Raw genomic sequence first — 17,471 nt, 5'->3', positions numbered from 1 at the left:
GATTATCTGTTGTGCCAAATAAATTGTGTCCAGCATCTATCCTGCAGGATTTTACACCTCCAGCCTCATTATTCCCTAACTGTTTCCTCCTGTTTATGCTCTCTCCAATTAAATTGCTGATAATATGAGCCAAAATAAAAAACGAGCGCACCTTGTCCGGAGAAAATTGATTCCCTTTTTTTCCTGCACCGGGCGATTGCCAGGTTTTATATACTCTGTTCCTGGCGATCATTAGTAATTCAATTTTCTTTTTATTAGCCCCCTTATCTGCTGAGCAATATAGTGGCAGAGCTGACCTCTTTCGCACGGGTAAATGTTTAAAATCTTTTCCCTGATTAATTTTGCCAGTTAAGGAAAAGAGGAGAAATGATCCGGCTCTTTGCCATCACAATGAATAAAGCTTAATGTTGATTGTGATGGAATTTCTAATGCCAAGGAAATTGATTGAACGCAGCAATTACCCCGCAATAGGAACTCCAGGGAAATGGGATGGTTTTCTCCCCGGCCGTAGCCTTTTGGTTATTTAAAACAATCCAATTTGCAAGGATAATTATATATTAGTGTTTTATCTGCCACCGGGAATGAACATGGGAATTTTGATACTGGCCCGGCATTAGCAGGTTATTGCTGCAAATTACTCCAGATCTGCTTTCTTTCACATAAAGAAGAAATTAGGCCATCAATAACCAGAAAAAGGTGGACTGAGGAGATGGGAGAGGCACGAGTGCCCTCTGCAGGGCTGTGTGCACTTCCCAAAATCCCCAATTCTCCTGGAAAAAGCCCCCTGATTCTCCTGCAAAAATCCCAATTTTCCCACATGTACCACGCAGTCTTCACTCCCATTCTCCTCATCCATACATTTGCCACATCTCTGATATTAAAATTAATTAGGAAAAGAAATCAATAAATCTTCCTTTGAAGCACTTATTCCTAGTTTCTTCCAAGGAAAAAGTCCTGGGAGTAAGAAGTGACAGCTCGGATGACCAAGCAGGATGAGCCAAGGAATGGTGAGGAAAAGTTCCCAACTACCAGAACTTACTTGTCTGTCATCAAAAATTAACCTGGGAATAAGACTCCCAAGACTCCTGCAAGAAATCCCAGATAAAGATAGGAAAAAGCTGTTGGAAAAGTGTATCCTCTGGCATGGGACTTTTAGGACCTGGATCAATCAAACCTCACTTAGAAGTTGGTGTGTTCCCTCAAAACTGGTGAGAAAAAGATGCCATCCCTGAACTTTTGGGAATATTCCATCTTCAATTTGGAGAGCGCAGATAAAGGATTCCCAAGGTGATGGGACATGACATGGACAAAAAGCTTATTTGGCATTTAGACTGGCTGGGAGAGCTGGGAATGTCCAGCCTGGAGAAAAGAAGGATCCAGGGAGAGCTCAGAGCTCAGTGCCTAAAGGGGCTCCAGGAGAGCTGGAGAGGGACTTGGGACAAGGACCTGAAATGCCAGGACACAGAGAATGGCTTCCTACTGCCAGAGAGCAGGGATAGGTGGCATATTGGGAAGGAATTCCTCCTCCCTGTGAGATTGGGAAAGTGCTAAAATGGAATTCCCAGAGAAGCTGTGGCTGCCCCATCCCTGGAAGTGTCCAAGGCCAGCTTGGATGGAGCTTGGAGCATCCTGGAATAGTGGCAAGTGTCCCTGCCCATGCCAGGGGGTTGGAATTCCATGATCTCCAAGGTCCCTTCCCACCCAAACAATTCCATGGTTTTAACCAAGTGGCACCCAAGACCTTGATGATCCTTGCTGGTCCTCCAGCTTTTCCCTGGATAAGAAGAGGAACAACCACGACCTCTTCCATCACATCCCTGAGGATCCCAGAGGTGAGGGAGGCAGCCTGACCTGGAACTTCCTCCCTGCTCCACCATCCCATTGGGAAAAACTTCCATTTGGGACACACTCCAATATCTGAGCTGTTATTAAATATTTCACTTAATCAAGTATTTTGGAATTAACTGATAAGAGCTGCAGGTGGGTCTCTCATGAAACAGCACAAATAATCTCAAGGAAATTCCTACCAATTGCTACCACTTTTCATTTGCTCTCTGATCCCTAAATAAAAGCAATTCCCACAGAGGGAAGTGCCTCTGGACAGAGCATTGGCAAACACCAACCCCAATTCAACACTCAGCAATGGCTGGAAGAGCTTCCCTACTGATGAGACCAAACAGATCCATTTGGGTCCAAGAAGGGAATTGCAAAGTCAGCAGAGAGACCAGGACTTGGGAAAAGCAGGAGCAATGTCTTTTTACAACCCATGGAGACGTGTCACAGATCCCAAAATCCTGTGGAACAGGACAAACAGGAAAGCAGCCAGGCTGTGTCACCACAGGCTCCACATCCATGGGGACAGAAGGGGCTGATCCAGCTTTTCCAGCCACGTCACTGTGCAGGAAGTTGGGAACATTCCTCCCCTCTGTCTTTCCCTGCAGTGTGATCCCACCTCCCTGCCCCATTCCTGCTCCCAGTGTATCCCAGTAACCCCATTTACTCCCCTCACACCTGTCCAAGGAGAAATGGAAAAGACTGGAAATTCCACCACGTTGTGGTGATTAATATCCACAACATTCTGCTGGGATTAATATCCACACTTTGCCCCAGAAGAAACCAAAATAATCTTCCCAAAACCTCTTGGATAATCTGGGAGCCAGGAATTGAATCCACAAAACTTGACTTATTCCCAGCTCCCTGTGGAACCAGAAGACACTGGCACCACATCCATAATTATACATTTAGAGGGAACATGGGGAATGTGGGAATTATTCCAATCCCTGTGAGCATCCAGGACCTCCCAGACTTGGGAATGTCCCTGCCCAATCCATCATCCAATAATCTTTTCCTGCTAAACCTGTGAGAAAAAAAAACAAACACTGGAGTCCTGGAGCACAGAGGAACAATAATTCCACAGCTTTCCAAACCCAGAGTTTAAGAAAATTCCATCACATGAAGCTGCAAATCCCCTGCCTGGGATTGAAGCTCTCCAAGAAAAATCTTGAAGTACAAAAGGATTCAAATCCAGAAAGTCAATTCTAATCAAAGGGAGCAAATCCAAAATTCACTGAGGGAATTTCAAGGCAATCTGGACTCTTCTTGAATTTCTCTGCAAAGGAGAAGGTGCCACACAGAAAAGCATATGCCAGGAAAAGCTAGATTATTGGATCCACTTTTGGAGGGGGGAATGAACTCCCTGCTCTCACAAGGTCACTTCCAGACCTATTCCCTTTTTTTCCTTCCATTCTCCAACCTTATTTGCCAACTTCCCAAAGCCTGCTTTATTTTCCCATTCCTATCTAGTTAAAATCAAGATTTCAGTATGGGATTATTGCCTTCATCCAAGGAACTGAGATTCCAAACAAACTGATATCCCTGGAACCATCACTGCCTCAATTCCCTCAGAGGTAAAAATGCTGTAGCAATCCCAAATTGCTCCGAGTCTCCAGAGCTTTCTCTCTTTTCATGAAATCATGGAATGATTTGGGTTGGAAGAACTCAAATTCCACACCCCTACCATGGGCAGAGACACCTCCCATTATCCCAGTTTGCTCCAAGCCCCATCCCACCTGGCCACTTCCAGGGATTCAGGGATCAGCCACAGCTTCTCTGGAAATTCTATTCCAGCACCTCACCACCCTCCCAGGGAAGAATTCTTCCACAATTTCCCATCTGGCAGTGGGAAGCCATTTCCCCTTGTCCTGGCACTCCAGCCCCTTGTCCAAAATCCCTCATCCAGGAAAACTCAACAACATCTCAGTGGAGCTGTCTGAACACCAAATAATCCCAAAATATAACTGGAGACAAATCACAGCTATGTCTGATCCAAACCCATCTCTTAGCTCCAGCAATTCCCACAGGGAATTTCACAGGGCCACAGGGAAAATGTACCTCATATCCATCTGAAACAACTGAATCCCAGGTGGGGGAAGCCTTTTATCCATAAAAATATCCCTAGGGAGCAGAAGAACCAGACTTGGAGCCACCAACATCCCAACAACATTCCAGACACATGGAGGTGCCACTCTAAGCTCCAAGGAAGCAGGACATGGATGCATGGATTCAGCATTCCACTAATTAATGGTGTTTTAAGCAAATTAGATCCAAAACTGGACACAGCACTGGGATACAGGTGAGAGATTGTGCACTCCTGCCTCTGCCAACCAACCTCTTCCTTCCTGAAAATCCAGGGAAACCCCAGGAAAAGCAGGAAACAGTTTTTGTGTGGCGATTCCAAAGGACAACATGAACATGGAGACAAACTCCTCAGTGTTCACTCCATGACCAACAACACCTCCAGGAGGATTCAGCAACACATTCCCATCACTCCAGGGAGTTAAGGAGCCCTGGGAATGCCTGTTCCTACCTTCCTTGGTGGCCAGCTGTGTCCTGGTGGCCGGCATCCGGCAGAGCCGGTGCTTGGAAACCTGCACCAGCCCCCGGGGCGAGGAGCGCTTCGCCGGCACCGAAGGTTTTCCCCGCGTGGAATTTCTCCTCCGGAGGTGGAAGCGACTCTTCAGAGCTGTGGTGGGAGAGATGTTCTTCTTATCCGTGGGGGAACTGGGAAAGGGAATGTCACACAGTTAGCAGGGAGCAGGGAAGTGACCAAAATGCTCTTTCCCCAAGGCTCCAAGAGGAGTCAAATCCCACCAGGATTCTCCTCTGGCTGAAGGGGAGGAGACGCTCTGCAACTGAAAATTCCAAGGAAACGGGCAAATGTGAGGAATTCCTGGCAAGGAACAGATGGAGAATGAGGTGTTTGACAGCCAAACTTACTCATTGCCTTCTGCTCAACAGATGTTAGGGATTGAATCATGGAATCATGGAATTGTTTAGCTTGGAAAAGATCTCTGAGATCGCCAAGCCCAAACATTTCCCAGCACTGCTAAGGACCATGTCCCCAAGTTCCACGTCCACAGGGATCTTAAATCCCTCCAAGGATGGGGATTCCCAATGCCTGACCACCCTTTAGGGGAAGGAATTTCCCCAATATCCTAACTAAACCTCCCCAGGAGCAGTTTGAGGCTGTTTCCTCATTTCCTGCCCCTTGTCCCCTGGGAGACCCTGATGCCTCCAGGCTGCCCCTCCTGTCAGGGAATTCAGGGAGCCAGAAGGTTCCCCCTGAGCCTCCTTTTCTGCAGCCTGAGCTCTCCCAGCTCCCTCAGCTGCTCCAGACCTTCCCCAGCTCCATCCCCAACCCTGGACATGCTCCAGATCCTCAATATCCTCCCCCCAGGATTTGAGGAGCCTCAGCAGTGCCCAGTACAGGGGAATGAATCCTTCCCTATTCTGCTGGAATTTACCAAGGTCTGGGAGGTCTCCCTGAACTGCCAAAAAAACCCAAACATTCCCAGCTTCTCCAGGCTGCTCCAAGGTCATTTTCCCAGCACCATCCACCCACTGATAGCTTTCCAGGCAAAGGCAAGGATGGAAACCTGCTGGGAAGCACTGAAGGGATCTAGGAAACAGCTCCAGGAAGCAACACCACAATTACAACAATTTGAAATTAAATCAAGGAAAATGCAGCTTCCTTTGCTGAGTGAGGAAATGAGGAGGTGACCACAGGGATTCACAGGATCCAGCTCTGGATCACCCAACATCAGGAGGATGTGGAACTGCTGGAGCAAATCCAGAGGAGGCCATGGAGATGCTCCAAGGGCTGGAGCCCCTCTGCTTTGGAGCCAGGCTGGGAGAGCTGGGAATGTCCAGCCTGGAGAAGAGAAGCATCCAGGGAGAGCTCAGAGCCCCTTCCAGTGCCTAATGGGGCTCCAGGAGAGCTGGAGAGGGAGTTAGAAAAAGGATGAAGTGCCAGGACACAGGGAATGGCTTCCCACTGCCAGAGGGCAGAATTAGATGGGATATTGGAAGGAATTCTTCCCTGGGAGAGTGGTGAGGCCCTGGAATAAAATTCCCAGGAAAGCTGTGGCTGCCCCATCCCTGGATGTGTCCAAGGCAAGGTTGGATGGGGCTTGGAGCAATCTGGGATAGTGGAAGGTGTCCCTGCCCATGGCAGGGCTGTGGAATTCCATGATTTTTAAGGTCTTCCAACCCAAACCATTCCACAATTCCATAAATCCTCCAGCACCCAACAACCCTCAGCGGAATTCCTCCCACAGCCACAACTTGACATGAAATCCACAGAGACAAAATCCAAACCAACATCTTACCCCACATTCCCTTTCCTCTTGATGATTTTTGTCCTACTCTTCACTTTGTAACTGGACAGGGCAGGCTCTCCAAAGGATTTCATCCCACTGGGAACCACAGACGCTGCGCTGGGAGCCGGGACAGAGGTGGTTCGAGGGATATTTGGGGCTGGAGGCTTCTGGTCCTCTGATCTCCACTGGAATGCTGACTTGGAAGTGGAAGGCAAAGTCTGCAAGCTGGTGGCTTTCCACTTATATTTACTGGGAGAAACCCCCAGCTTGGATTGCAATCCCAACTTCTTTATCTTCGCTCCCAAATCCGCTTTGGGGGAGATTTTAGCACCTTTGTCCGTTCCCGCAATTCCCTTCTTGGAATTTTCGGCTCGAGGGCTCGCCCACCTCTTCACAATCCGAGAGCTTTTCCCAGGGTTTGCCACCCAGGTGTAGTTGTTTTTCCTGAATTTCTGAGATTTGCTGGAGGTGGGTGCTGAGGCAGTTTTTTGGAGAGCAGGAGCTTTGGGAATTACGGGAAATCTGCTCTTCACTGGAGTCACCTCAGCCTGAGCAGGTCGAGAGAGCATCTCAGCATTCCCAAAGAGTTTGAGATGTAGGGAAACATCCTGGACTTCCTCACCACTTGGATGCCCTGGAGAGGGTGGCTCTGCCTTGATCCGTGCCAGGTGCTGGCCTGGCTCCTGACCTGGCAATTCCAAAGGATTTTGTGGCTCTGACTTCAGCGCCACGGCACTTTCACTGCTGCTGCCAGAGGCAGAAAAGGAGCTCCCAGCTCCATTTCCAGGCAGGCACACAGTCCTCGAGGTGGAACTGAAGGAAATGGATAGGGAAGGTCTCTCTTCCTTCTGGAGAAGAGATTTCTGGATATTCCCATCCGCTGAAGGAGCCACCACTGCTTCCCGCCTGGAAAAATCGCCATAAGGACCCACATTTTCCTGGCCAGCCCTTTGTGGCACCTGGATATCCACAACAATGTTCCCATCTGTGGTGAAGTCCACGTGTCTCTCTGGGGAGGATTCTGGTGGCTCAGGAGTCTGGCTGTCCCCAAAGCTCCCAAAACCCTGGGAGGAAGTGCTGGAAGCACTTCCAACGTCAAACCCCGATCCTGGCAGCCGGTTGTCCAGGGAGTATTTTTTCCTCCAGGAGTGAGTCTGGCGTGGGTGGAAATTCCTGGGAGCCTGCTGGGGGTACCTGGTGGAAAAGGCTCCTCTCCTGGTGTAGCCAGGCTGGTGGGGGTTGTTCCACCTCGGAGGAGCCGATGGCGCCGGGCGTGGGACATTCCCGTGCATGTTCCTGTGGCTGTTGATGAGACCTGTGGAAGAGAAGACAGAGCATTAATTAATTCCCTGATCCCGTGGGAATCTGAGAGCAACACAGAGCTGCTTTTGCCTGTGATGGAATTACATCATCACTCAGGTTTTGGATGAGCCAGGGTGGAAGGAAAAGTCATGGAACCACAGCATCCAGGAATGGTTTGGGTTGGAAGGGACATTCAAGAACACCTGGCTCCACTTCCCTGCCATATCCCTGGATTCCACAGGGTGCTCCAAGCTCCATTCAGTTTGGCCTTGGACACTTCCAGGGATCCAGGGGCAGACACAGCTTCTCTGGGAATTCCATTCCAGCCCCTCACCACCCTCACAGGGAAGAACTCCTTCCCAATATCCCATCTATCCCTGCTCTCTGGCAGTGGGAAGCCATTCCCTGTGTCCTGGCAGATCCTGAACTCACGTGACTTCACCCTCCTGTCAGGGAATTTTAGGGAGCCAGAAGGTTCCCTTAGAGCCTCCTTTTCTCCAGGATGAGCCCCCCAGCTCCCTTAGCTGCTCCTGGTGCTCCAGACCCTTCCCAAATTCCCTTCCTTGCTTCCCTTCAAAGCAGCAACAAGGACACTCCAAGGCTTTGCTGGTGCTCCCTCTGGAAGCCACCACCTCTCCCCGGTGCTTTGATCCACCAACATCCCTGTTAATTCAGGAATTTCTGCCCTTGTCCAGCCTCAGTGTTTAGAAAACCTCTCCCATGAGTGATTCCCAAAGGAATTTGGAGCCTGGTATTTCCACCGAGGTCAAGGAGCTGCTGGGAGAGCTGAGTCAGCACATTCCTCATGGAAAAGCAAGGACTCTTCCCTCCCTCTCATCACTCCCCCACGGAGGAGCTCCTGGAGAAGCAAATCCCAAGTCCTGAGTGGAGGTTGTGGCCTCACTAACGAGGAAAATTTACCTTGAAGGATAAAAATTGAGGGATTTGGTGCTGAAATAAGCTCTAGTGCCTTCCAGAGCTTGGGAAGGGCACATGGATACACCTCTGTGCTCCCAGCCCAGGGCTGTGGGACAGGGAAAAGCCCCTCCACAAAGCCAGGAGAGTCCCAGACCCTGCTGAGAACAACACTGTGGGAATTCCCTGGTGTGGAGACCCCAAAATCCCCCAGTGCTCCATCAGCCTGGGTCTTTTCCCTTTCCACCTTTCCTCAGTACTCCCTGGATCACTTCCCACTTCTCCCTAAACTCCTGAGTCCTTTTCTCCCTGTTCCTTCCTTCTCCCAGCACTCTGGGATCTTCTGCATCCCCATCCCACTCACACTCCCTCCCAATCCTTCCCTAAAATCCAACATTCTTTCCACAGCTTGTCCCTCCCCCACCAACAACTCCCCAGGTCCTGTCACAAATTCCCAAAATTCCCTTTAAACACCGTGCCACCCCCAAAGATGCCCAGATTTCCCCTTATCCCTCCTCCAGCTTCTCTCACATTCCCCCCAGCTCCCCTCGCAGCAGCCGCTCCCTGTTTCCCGACCCCGACCACTTTTCCTCCTCCCCTATTCCCCAGATCCTCTCGGTGTCCCCGCCGATCCCTTCACACCCTGGAGCACTCGGATCTCCTGGAACAGCTTCTCCCATTCCCGATCCCCACAATTCCCGCACCCTGCAGCACTCGGATCTCCCGGCACAGCCTCTCCCATTCCCGGATCCCCACAATTCCCGCACCCTGCAGCACTCGGATCTCCCGGCACAGCCTCTCCCATTCCCGATCCCCCCGATTCCCGCACCCTGGAGCACTCGGATCTCCCGGCACAGCCGCTCCCATTCCCGATCCCCACAATTCCCGCACCCTGGAGCACTCGGATCTCCCGGCACAGCCTCTCCCATTCCCGATCCCCACAATTCCCGCACCCTGGAGCACTCGGATCTCCCGGCACAGCCGCTCCCGTTCCTCCATTCCCGCAGCGCTCCCGCACGGCCCCGCGGCGCCGTGACGTCATCAACCGGCGCCGCCCGCCTCCAACGGACCCACGTGAGCGCTCCTGTGCGGTCACGTGACGTCCGCGACCGTTGCCTGGCAACGGAGACGGGACAGCGCGGCCTAAACTGAGTCCGGGCTGGGCCTGGGATTGGGCCTAACCCAGCTCGGCCTGGCTGTTCCCAGCCTCTGTCCCCGGCCTGGAATAGCCCGGCTGTCTCTTGTTCCTATCTCAGCCTGATCCAACTGTCACCAGCCGCTGTTCCTTCTGTCATCAGTCCTTGTCTCCATCTCAGCCCGATCAAACTGTCACCAGTCTCTGTTCCCTGTCCCCATCTCAGCCTGGTCCAACTGTCGCCAATCCCCGTTCCTTCCAACTGTCACCAATCCCTCCCTGAGAGGAATGATGGATTTGTCTTTACAACAAGCTGTGTAGATAAGACTAGCACTGAGAGATAAAACAACAATGGGATTTCACTGATTGATGAATGGAAAAAAGGTATTTGCCTTTACAAACAAACTGTAGGTTTGCTGATAAATGAAGTTGGATATTAAAAGAAACAATGAAGGAAAACCATTAATGCCATAAGAATTAAAAATTAAAAGGGAAGGTTATACATTAAAGAGGAATCTTAAATTAAAGAGTCTGTGGGCGGAAAATGATGAAGTAAAAGTCTCCTCACTAGTTGAACTCTGCACCTTGTCTTTCCATACATGCGCTTTTAGTCTCTTGGTCGCGATATTTTGCAGACTGCACTTTTACGAAGAGGGACCCCTTTCCTTCTGCAAGCTCAGCAAAATCTATACATCAGGGGTCTCTTATCGTGCATTCCTTTCCTTATAAGCACACAGTAACTGATACCATATGTTCTACTCTTCATTCTATTTAACCCTTAAATCCCTTGTTTCAAAATAAGGCCAGGAATTAGGATAAAAGTGAGGTTTCATCCTCCAGAAATTTGAGACATCCCAGGGGAATGCCCCATGGCCTCTCCCTTTATTCAAATAAAGTATAAATACTAATCTGTCTCTTTTTTAGACATAAACCTCTGCTGTTTGTGGCTTGATCTTCCTGACACTCATTGTCTCCTGTTCCCATCTTAGTCTGGACCAGCTGTTCCTATCCCCTGTTCTCAGACTGGGCCAGCACAGCTCTTCTCTGTCCTCAGCCTCTGTTCCTTCCACAACCTCATCCAGCCATCCCCTGTCCCCATCCCAGCCTGGCCCAGCTGTCCCCATTTCTCCTGTCCCCACTTCTCCTGTCCCCATCCCAGCCTGGTCCAGCTGTCTCCATTTCTCCTGTCCCCATTTCTCCTGTCCCCATCCCAGCTTGGTCCAGCTGTCCCCATTTCTCCTGTCCCCATCCCATTCTGATCCAGCTGTTCCCCACTTCTGTTCCCATCCCTACCTGGTTGGTCCAGCTGTCCCCACCTCCAATTATCAGATGGCTGCAGCATTTCTTCTATGACTGTTGTCCCAAAAAAGGTTCTCCCACACACAGTGTGAAAGAGCCTGAGCTACAAACAGAGCCAAAAATATTGGAATTATTTACAGTTCTGCACAGAAAGAGGAGCCGGGTTTTCCTTCTGGCCTTGGTCCATTGGTTCCATGTTCCATTGGGTTGGGGTTTGGGTGATATTTTATCCCAAATTTCTTCCTCTTTACCCACATCTGCAGCTCCCAAGGCTCACTGAGGCTGCAATTACTGAGACATGTGAAACACAATTTATCTACTTGGAAACTGGAAATCTTGGAGCCAAACTGGGAGAGCTGGGAATGTCCAGCCTGGAAAAGAGAAAGCTCCAGGGAGAGCTCAGAGCCCCTTCCAGTGCCTAAAGCAGTTCCAGGAGAGCTGGAGAGAGACTTTAGACAAGGGATGGAGGGACAGGACACAGAGAATGGTTTAAAACTGACAGAAGACAACTTTAGATGGGATATTAGAAAAAAATATTCCTTGTGAGGGTGATGAGGGGCTGGAATGGAATTCCCAGAGAAGCTGTGGCTGCCCCATCCCTGGAAGGGATAATGGAACATGTCCCTGCCTATGGCAAAGATTGGAATGGGATGATCTTGAAGGTTTCTTCCAACACAAACCATTCCAGGACTCTCCAGGCATCTCCTGTATCGAGGTAAACCTGGTCCAGCTGTCCCCATCCCCTCTCCCATCATCAGTGTTTTCCCACAGCCAGGCATGAGGGGGAGATTTTCCTGGTGATCCAAAGGAAAATCTCCAGCAAGGGAATGTTAATTCCACCCATCAGCCTCGTGATTCCTTATTTCCCACACTTGAGTTGTCATTTTTAAAATGTTTCACAGGAAAACCAGTCCCAAAGCTTCAAATGTACTTGTGGAAGTAAAGAAAATCCTCAAGGATCTTGTTTTTCAAATAATTTTGTTCTTCCCTGAGGGAATGAACCCCATAAACAAAGAACAGCAGAGCCTCAAGTCTGCAAAGGAGATAAAACTCCAGCCTAAAATTATTCAGGGAACAAAAAGCTGAGACAAGGAGCTGGAGCAACACGACACCAGGATGGAACCTTTGGAAAAGCAACCCATTATCAACCTCTAATCCTTCCAAACAGACACTGTCCCTTGGGATATCTCACTTCCTGATGTAGCTGGGGAGTTCTGCCTGTCCCAGCTCTGATCAAATCACATCTCTGGGATGACCCCACAGTTTCCCTGCTTGGAAAGGGAGATTTGGTAAATTATTTATGGTGCTTTGTGGCATTTTAAAGTGGAATATGGGAAGAACTAGCTTGTGGGATAAATTATTTTGGGAGAAAAAGCTTCAAAATACAAAGAATTCAGAGAGTCTAACCCTAAAACTGCTAAAAAACCACCCCAAATCCTCTCTTTTTTCCAAGTGTTGCACACATGGGAACAGGTTAGGAACCAGGCAGGCAGGAATGACAGATCTCCTCCCTTTGGGCGGCCTCAGATCAGCTTCAATCAATCTCAAATCCCATCCAGAGTTTCATAATGGCTTTTAACTGACAGGAATTGGCACTTGTGCCAAAAAAAATCCTCCTCCACTCCCAGCTGCTTCTTCCCTCCCTTGTGCTGGCACAGGGAGTCGAGTGCTTTGCATAAATGAGCTCAGAATGAGCTGCTCTGAATTGAAATTAATTCAGCACACGTGGAGGAAAAGCTCATTTTTAACCCAGGGAAGCCGTGGATCCACCACTCCCACAAAACCCAACCTCGGGAAAAGGCAAACTCAAAGCTGTTTTACCAATTTACACCAAATTTTGTATGGAAAAAAATGCAAAGTTTGGAGGATCTTGGATCACTTGGGGTCATTTTGGCATGTTTTCCATTGAGAGAGCTTTGGGATGGGGATATCCAAAGGAGGAGAAGCAGCATTTTAAGCATGAACTGGATCTTCTCCAGGGAATAGAGAGGAGCATCCTGCCTCGGGACAAGCAGCTGGCAGGAATCTCCCCTGGGATTTGTGCAAAGGGCAAAGGAGAGATAAGGATGTTAAAATATTAAAACAAACCTTTTTTTTTTTTTTCCCTGGCTTTCCAGCCCATTCCTGTCACAAACAACATATCCACAAAGAATTCATGGCACATTTAATTCACAGCACTAAGTTTCTATGACACTTTGGAAGTCTAATTTAGTTATTTTAAAAAGAGGGGAGAGAAGAAAGAAAAAAAAAAAAAAAAAGCAAGTGCAGGGTTTTGGGTGTAAGTAAACATCCCAGGGAAGGAAACACATGGAAGAGGAATTAAATTAAATTGTCTTGTTTGTTCAGCCCAAAAATAAATCCTTTCAATGTCCTAAAACATTATCCCAGTGCAGATCAGTGACAAGTGTGTCAGAGGATCCCTGGATCCTGAAACACCCAGTACTGCCAGGGATCCATTTGCAGGAACAGCACGTGTGGAACATCATGGAAACATGGAATGGTTTGGATTGGAAGGGACCTTCAGAGTCATGAAATTCCACCCCCCACCTGGGCAGGGACACTTTCCACTATCCCAGGTTGCACCAAGCCCCATCCAAACTGGTCTGGAACAATTCCAGGGATGGGGCAGCCACAGCTTCTCTGGAACATCCTCCTGCACTTATGAGTCTCAGTTGGATCGCTGTGTCGAGATTTCAGGGAGATGCCTTAATTAAAGTGTAAAAAAAGAGGGAGAGAATACAGGAGGAAGTGGAAAATCAAGAGAGTGAAGGTTTAAAACCTGAATAGTCCCAAGGTCAGTGGTTGCTCCCTGCATCCTTTTCCTGAAGGATTGGGAAGGAAAGAGTCTGGAGGTGAGTGACCCTGTTGTGCCAGCACCATCCATGGCATGGACTCGTGGGATGTGATCTGGCTGCAGAACTTTTTCCTTTTCCTTTTCCTTTTCCTTTTCCTTTTCCTTTTCCTTTTCCTTTTCCTTTTCCTTCTCCTTCTCCTTCTCCTTCTCCTTCTCCTTCTCCTTCTCCTTCTCCTTCTCCTTCTCCTTCTCCTTCTCCTTCTCCTCCATCTTCTTCTCAACATTTCCAGAAATGGGGCATCCACAACTTCCCTGAGCAGCCCAATCCAGCATCTCACCATCCTCATAGTGAACAATTTCTTTTTATCTCCACTCTAAACCTCTCCCCTTTTCTATTTAAATCCATCAACCCTCATCCTGTCACTCCAGGTGCTACTAAAAGAAACCCTTCTTCCCATTCCTGTAGAAATCCATGGACACAACACCAGCTCCAAGAGGAATCCAGCAATTATTTACCACTGAAGAAATTTGCTTCTTCTCCAGAAAGTTTTTTCTATTTTAACTCAAATGGGAGGAAAAAAAAAAGAAAGTGCTTCCCAAGGGCAAACAAACTCTCAACTCACATTTTTTTGCTGATAACAGCAAGACTCCGGAGTGGGGCTCAAGGGAAGGAGATTTCTCCTGGGTTAGATGGAAAAACAGAGAGGAAAATGTCTGGAACAAGGAAGAAATGGCTGCAGGATCCTAAAGGAAAAGCTGCTGTCATTTATTGAGTGGGTGCTGGGGTTTTGTTGTGGTGTCTGGTTTTTGGGGATGTTTCTTGCCTCTGGTGTTGCTGCCAGGGCAGGAGCTGCACACAGAGCTGAATCCACGTGTCTGGGAAAGGGAGAAACCAGAGGGATGATCTCTGTGCTTCCATGTCATTGTCATTCCCAATCAGGATTGTTTTCCAAGGTATTTCAAGTGAGCACAGAGAACAAATCCTCTTCTTTCTCCTCTGTGTTCACCCACTGAATTCAGGATGGTTCATTTGGCAATACCATGGCTGCAAAAGGACCAACCATGGATCAAAAACCTCAGCTCAGAATCAATTAAACTGAAAATGTCCTAAATCCTCTGCTCTGTGGGATTGGGACTGTGTGGGCTGTGACATCCCATGGCAAAATGCATTTCCTTTACTGAGCAAAGAGGTGACCTCAGGGACTCACAGCACCCAGCTCTGGAGTCCCCAGCATCAGGAGGATGTGGAGCTGCTGGAGCAAATCCAGAGGAGGCCATGGAGATGTTCCAAGGGCTGGAGCCCCTCTGCTCTGGAGCCAGGCTGGGAGAGCTGGGAATGTCCACCTGGAGAAGAGAAGGATCCAGAGCCCCTTCCAGTGCCTCAGGGGGTTTCAGGAGAGCTGGATTTAGTACAATGGATAGAGGGACAGGACACAGGGAATGGCTTCCCACTGCCAGAAGGCAGGGAGAGATGGAATTTGGGAAAAATTCCTCACTATAAGGGTGATAAGGGGCTGGGATGGAATTCCCAGAGAAGCTGTGGATGCCCCATCCCTGGAAGTGTCCAAGGCCATGTTGGACAGGGCCTGAAGCAGCCTGGGATAGTGGAAGGTGTCCCTGCCCATGGCAGGGGGAGGAACAGGATGAATTTGAGGGTCCCTTCCAACACAAACCATTCCATGATTCTGATATGACTCCACCATATCCTAGCAATGGAAACACGGCTTTTCCCTTGCCAATTCCATTCCAATCCACTAGGAAACCGTGGCAGAATTCCCAAAAATATTTGTTCATGTGAAAACATCTGTATTTATCCAACTTCAGCTGTGAAGGGGAGAGGACTTTGCTCTCTAACCACCTGGGCCTTGGACTTTTCCCTGCTTGGAAAGGTTGAGAAAGAATTCCATACACTGCCAATTGTAAATATTTGGATTGGGAATATGGTTTGGATGTTCAGCATTGTCCAGCACAGCTCTTCCAGGATCATGTGGCCATCCAGGGACCTGGTTTTGTCCTAATTTAATGCAGTTGCACCACCAGCTGCCATTGCAAAATTCTCACCTTGCAGGACCTGCCTCTCTGGTGTTTCTTACAACAAACATTTGCAAATCCTTTTGGTTTCAGGAAATTTCACAGAAGCACCAAAGAGAGGGAAAACAAATTGTTCCTGACAATCTGAGCCATGGCTTTTGATGGAAAAGCTGAGGGAAAAGCAGCATCAGATGCTCCTTTGCAAGCCCTGGATGAGAGGGAAGGATGTTCAGGAAGAAGGAGGTGAATTTTTGAGACCTTCCTGGGGTTTTCTTGGACCTGGTTCCTCTCCCAGCTGGATCTCTGGAGTTCTGTGGGCGGCACCACTCAGCAAAACAGAGCTTGATGCACATCCAAAAGTCACAGAGGGAATTCAACTTGCTTGATTCCTCCTGGGACCAATTTTTCCTGCCATTTCACCCACTGAAGTTCCCTGTGTATTGGTGGAGCACCTTTTGATCCATGGCTTCTCCTCATCCTCCCAACAGCTCCATGATGTCCCAGTGCTTCCCCAGACCTGCACAGATGAGCCACATCCAGGTTTTTTAGAAGAACCATGAATTTTGGGTGCTCAGCAGCACCAATTTGGGGGCACACCACTATTCCTGGGGCCCACATGGAGACTCAAGCTCCTCTGCCCCTTCCTCCATAGAGTGCTTTGCTCTGTGAACTCCTTCCTTCAAGCTTTGCTCCAGAAAGGCTAAAATTAAACCAGTGATTCCACTGCTGACTGAAAACAGAGCATTCCTTCTCCACCCACGTGTTTTGGATGGACATCAGAAGCCAAACCCTGGCTGCTCAGTCTCCTGTGAAAAAACAATCTTCTATTCTGATCCTCCATCCACCGCAGCTCGCTCTGGTCGGGATGTTCAGTTCCCAGCCTGGCGTTCAGGGGGTTCTGAAATGGGATTTGCCTGGAAATGGAAAACATAAACACAAGCAGCCACTATCTCTGCAGCTTATTGCCCTGAACAAAAGCTTATTCTGCTCCAGAGGAGGGGGGGGAAACAGAAGTTAATTCATGGATAAAGCAAGGAAAATAAAATCCGTTCACGATCTCCTTTCTACCTTGTATGTCCCCAAATTCTTTGGGAAAGTGGAGATTTGCAGGCAGCCAGTAGAAAGATGGAGATCTTTCTCTTCAACTCCAACCCTCATGGGGATAAATTCCTAAATATCCCAATCCTCCCTGAGCCACTGCCAGGTGGTGCCATCCAGCCCCACTGGAGTCACGGAATCACCAAACAATTTGGATTGGAAAGGATTTTTGAAGGGCATCCAGTGCCAACCCCCTGCCATGGGCAGGGACACCTTCCACTATCCCAGGTTGCTCCAAGCCTCATCCAAGCTGGCCTTGGACACTGCCAGGGATAGGGCAGCCACAGCTACTCCAGAAATTCCAGCACCTCAGCACCCTCCCAGGGAAGAATTCATTCCCAATATCCCATCTCTCCTTGCTCTCTGGCAGTGGGAAGCCATTCCCTGTGTCCTGTCCCTCCACCCCTTGTCCCAAGTGCTTCTCCAACTCTCCTGGAGCCCCATTAGGCACTGGAAGGGGCTCTGAGCTCTCCCTGGATCCTTCTCTTCTCCAGGCTGCACATTCCCAGCTCTCCCAGCCTGGCTCCAGCCCTTGGAGCATCTCCATGACCTCCTTTGGATTTGCTACAGCAGCTCCACATCCTTGTGCTGTTGGACCCCAGAGTTGGAGGCAGCTCTGCAGGTGGGGTCTCACCTGAGCAAGGCAGAGGGGCAGAATTCCCATTTTCCTGCCCACACTGTGGGATGAGCCTGGGACATGGATCTCTGAATTCCTGAACCTCCATCACTGTGATCCACG

General features: G+C 49.2%; 1 protein-coding gene across 1 annotated transcript in view; it reads right to left on the bottom strand.

The window, feature by feature from the left end:
- ZC3H3 (zinc finger CCCH-type containing 3) overlaps positions 1 to 9,448 on the bottom strand; it is a 128,459-nt gene extending 119,011 nt beyond the window's left edge. Inside the window, exons 1-3 of the mRNA XM_056484512.1 lie at positions 9,329 to 9,448; positions 6,168 to 7,473; positions 4,367 to 4,560 (exon numbers count right to left, since the gene is read on the bottom strand). Of these exons, the coding sequence (XP_056340487.1) occupies positions 4,367 to 4,560; positions 6,168 to 7,473; positions 9,329 to 9,374 (1,546 nt within the window). The 5' untranslated portion in view covers positions 9,375 to 9,448. The remainder of the gene's footprint in view (positions 1 to 4,366; positions 4,561 to 6,167; positions 7,474 to 9,328) is intronic.
- Between the last annotated feature and the right edge of the window lie 8,023 nt (positions 9,449 to 17,471).

The sequence above is a fragment of the Oenanthe melanoleuca genome, chromosome 2 (genome assembly GCF_029582105.1).
Source record: "Oenanthe melanoleuca isolate GR-GAL-2019-014 chromosome 2, OMel1.0, whole genome shotgun sequence".
Taxonomy (NCBI): domain Eukaryota; kingdom Metazoa; phylum Chordata; class Aves; order Passeriformes; family Muscicapidae; genus Oenanthe; species Oenanthe melanoleuca.
This window is presented reverse-complemented; position numbering and strand designations above follow the sequence as displayed.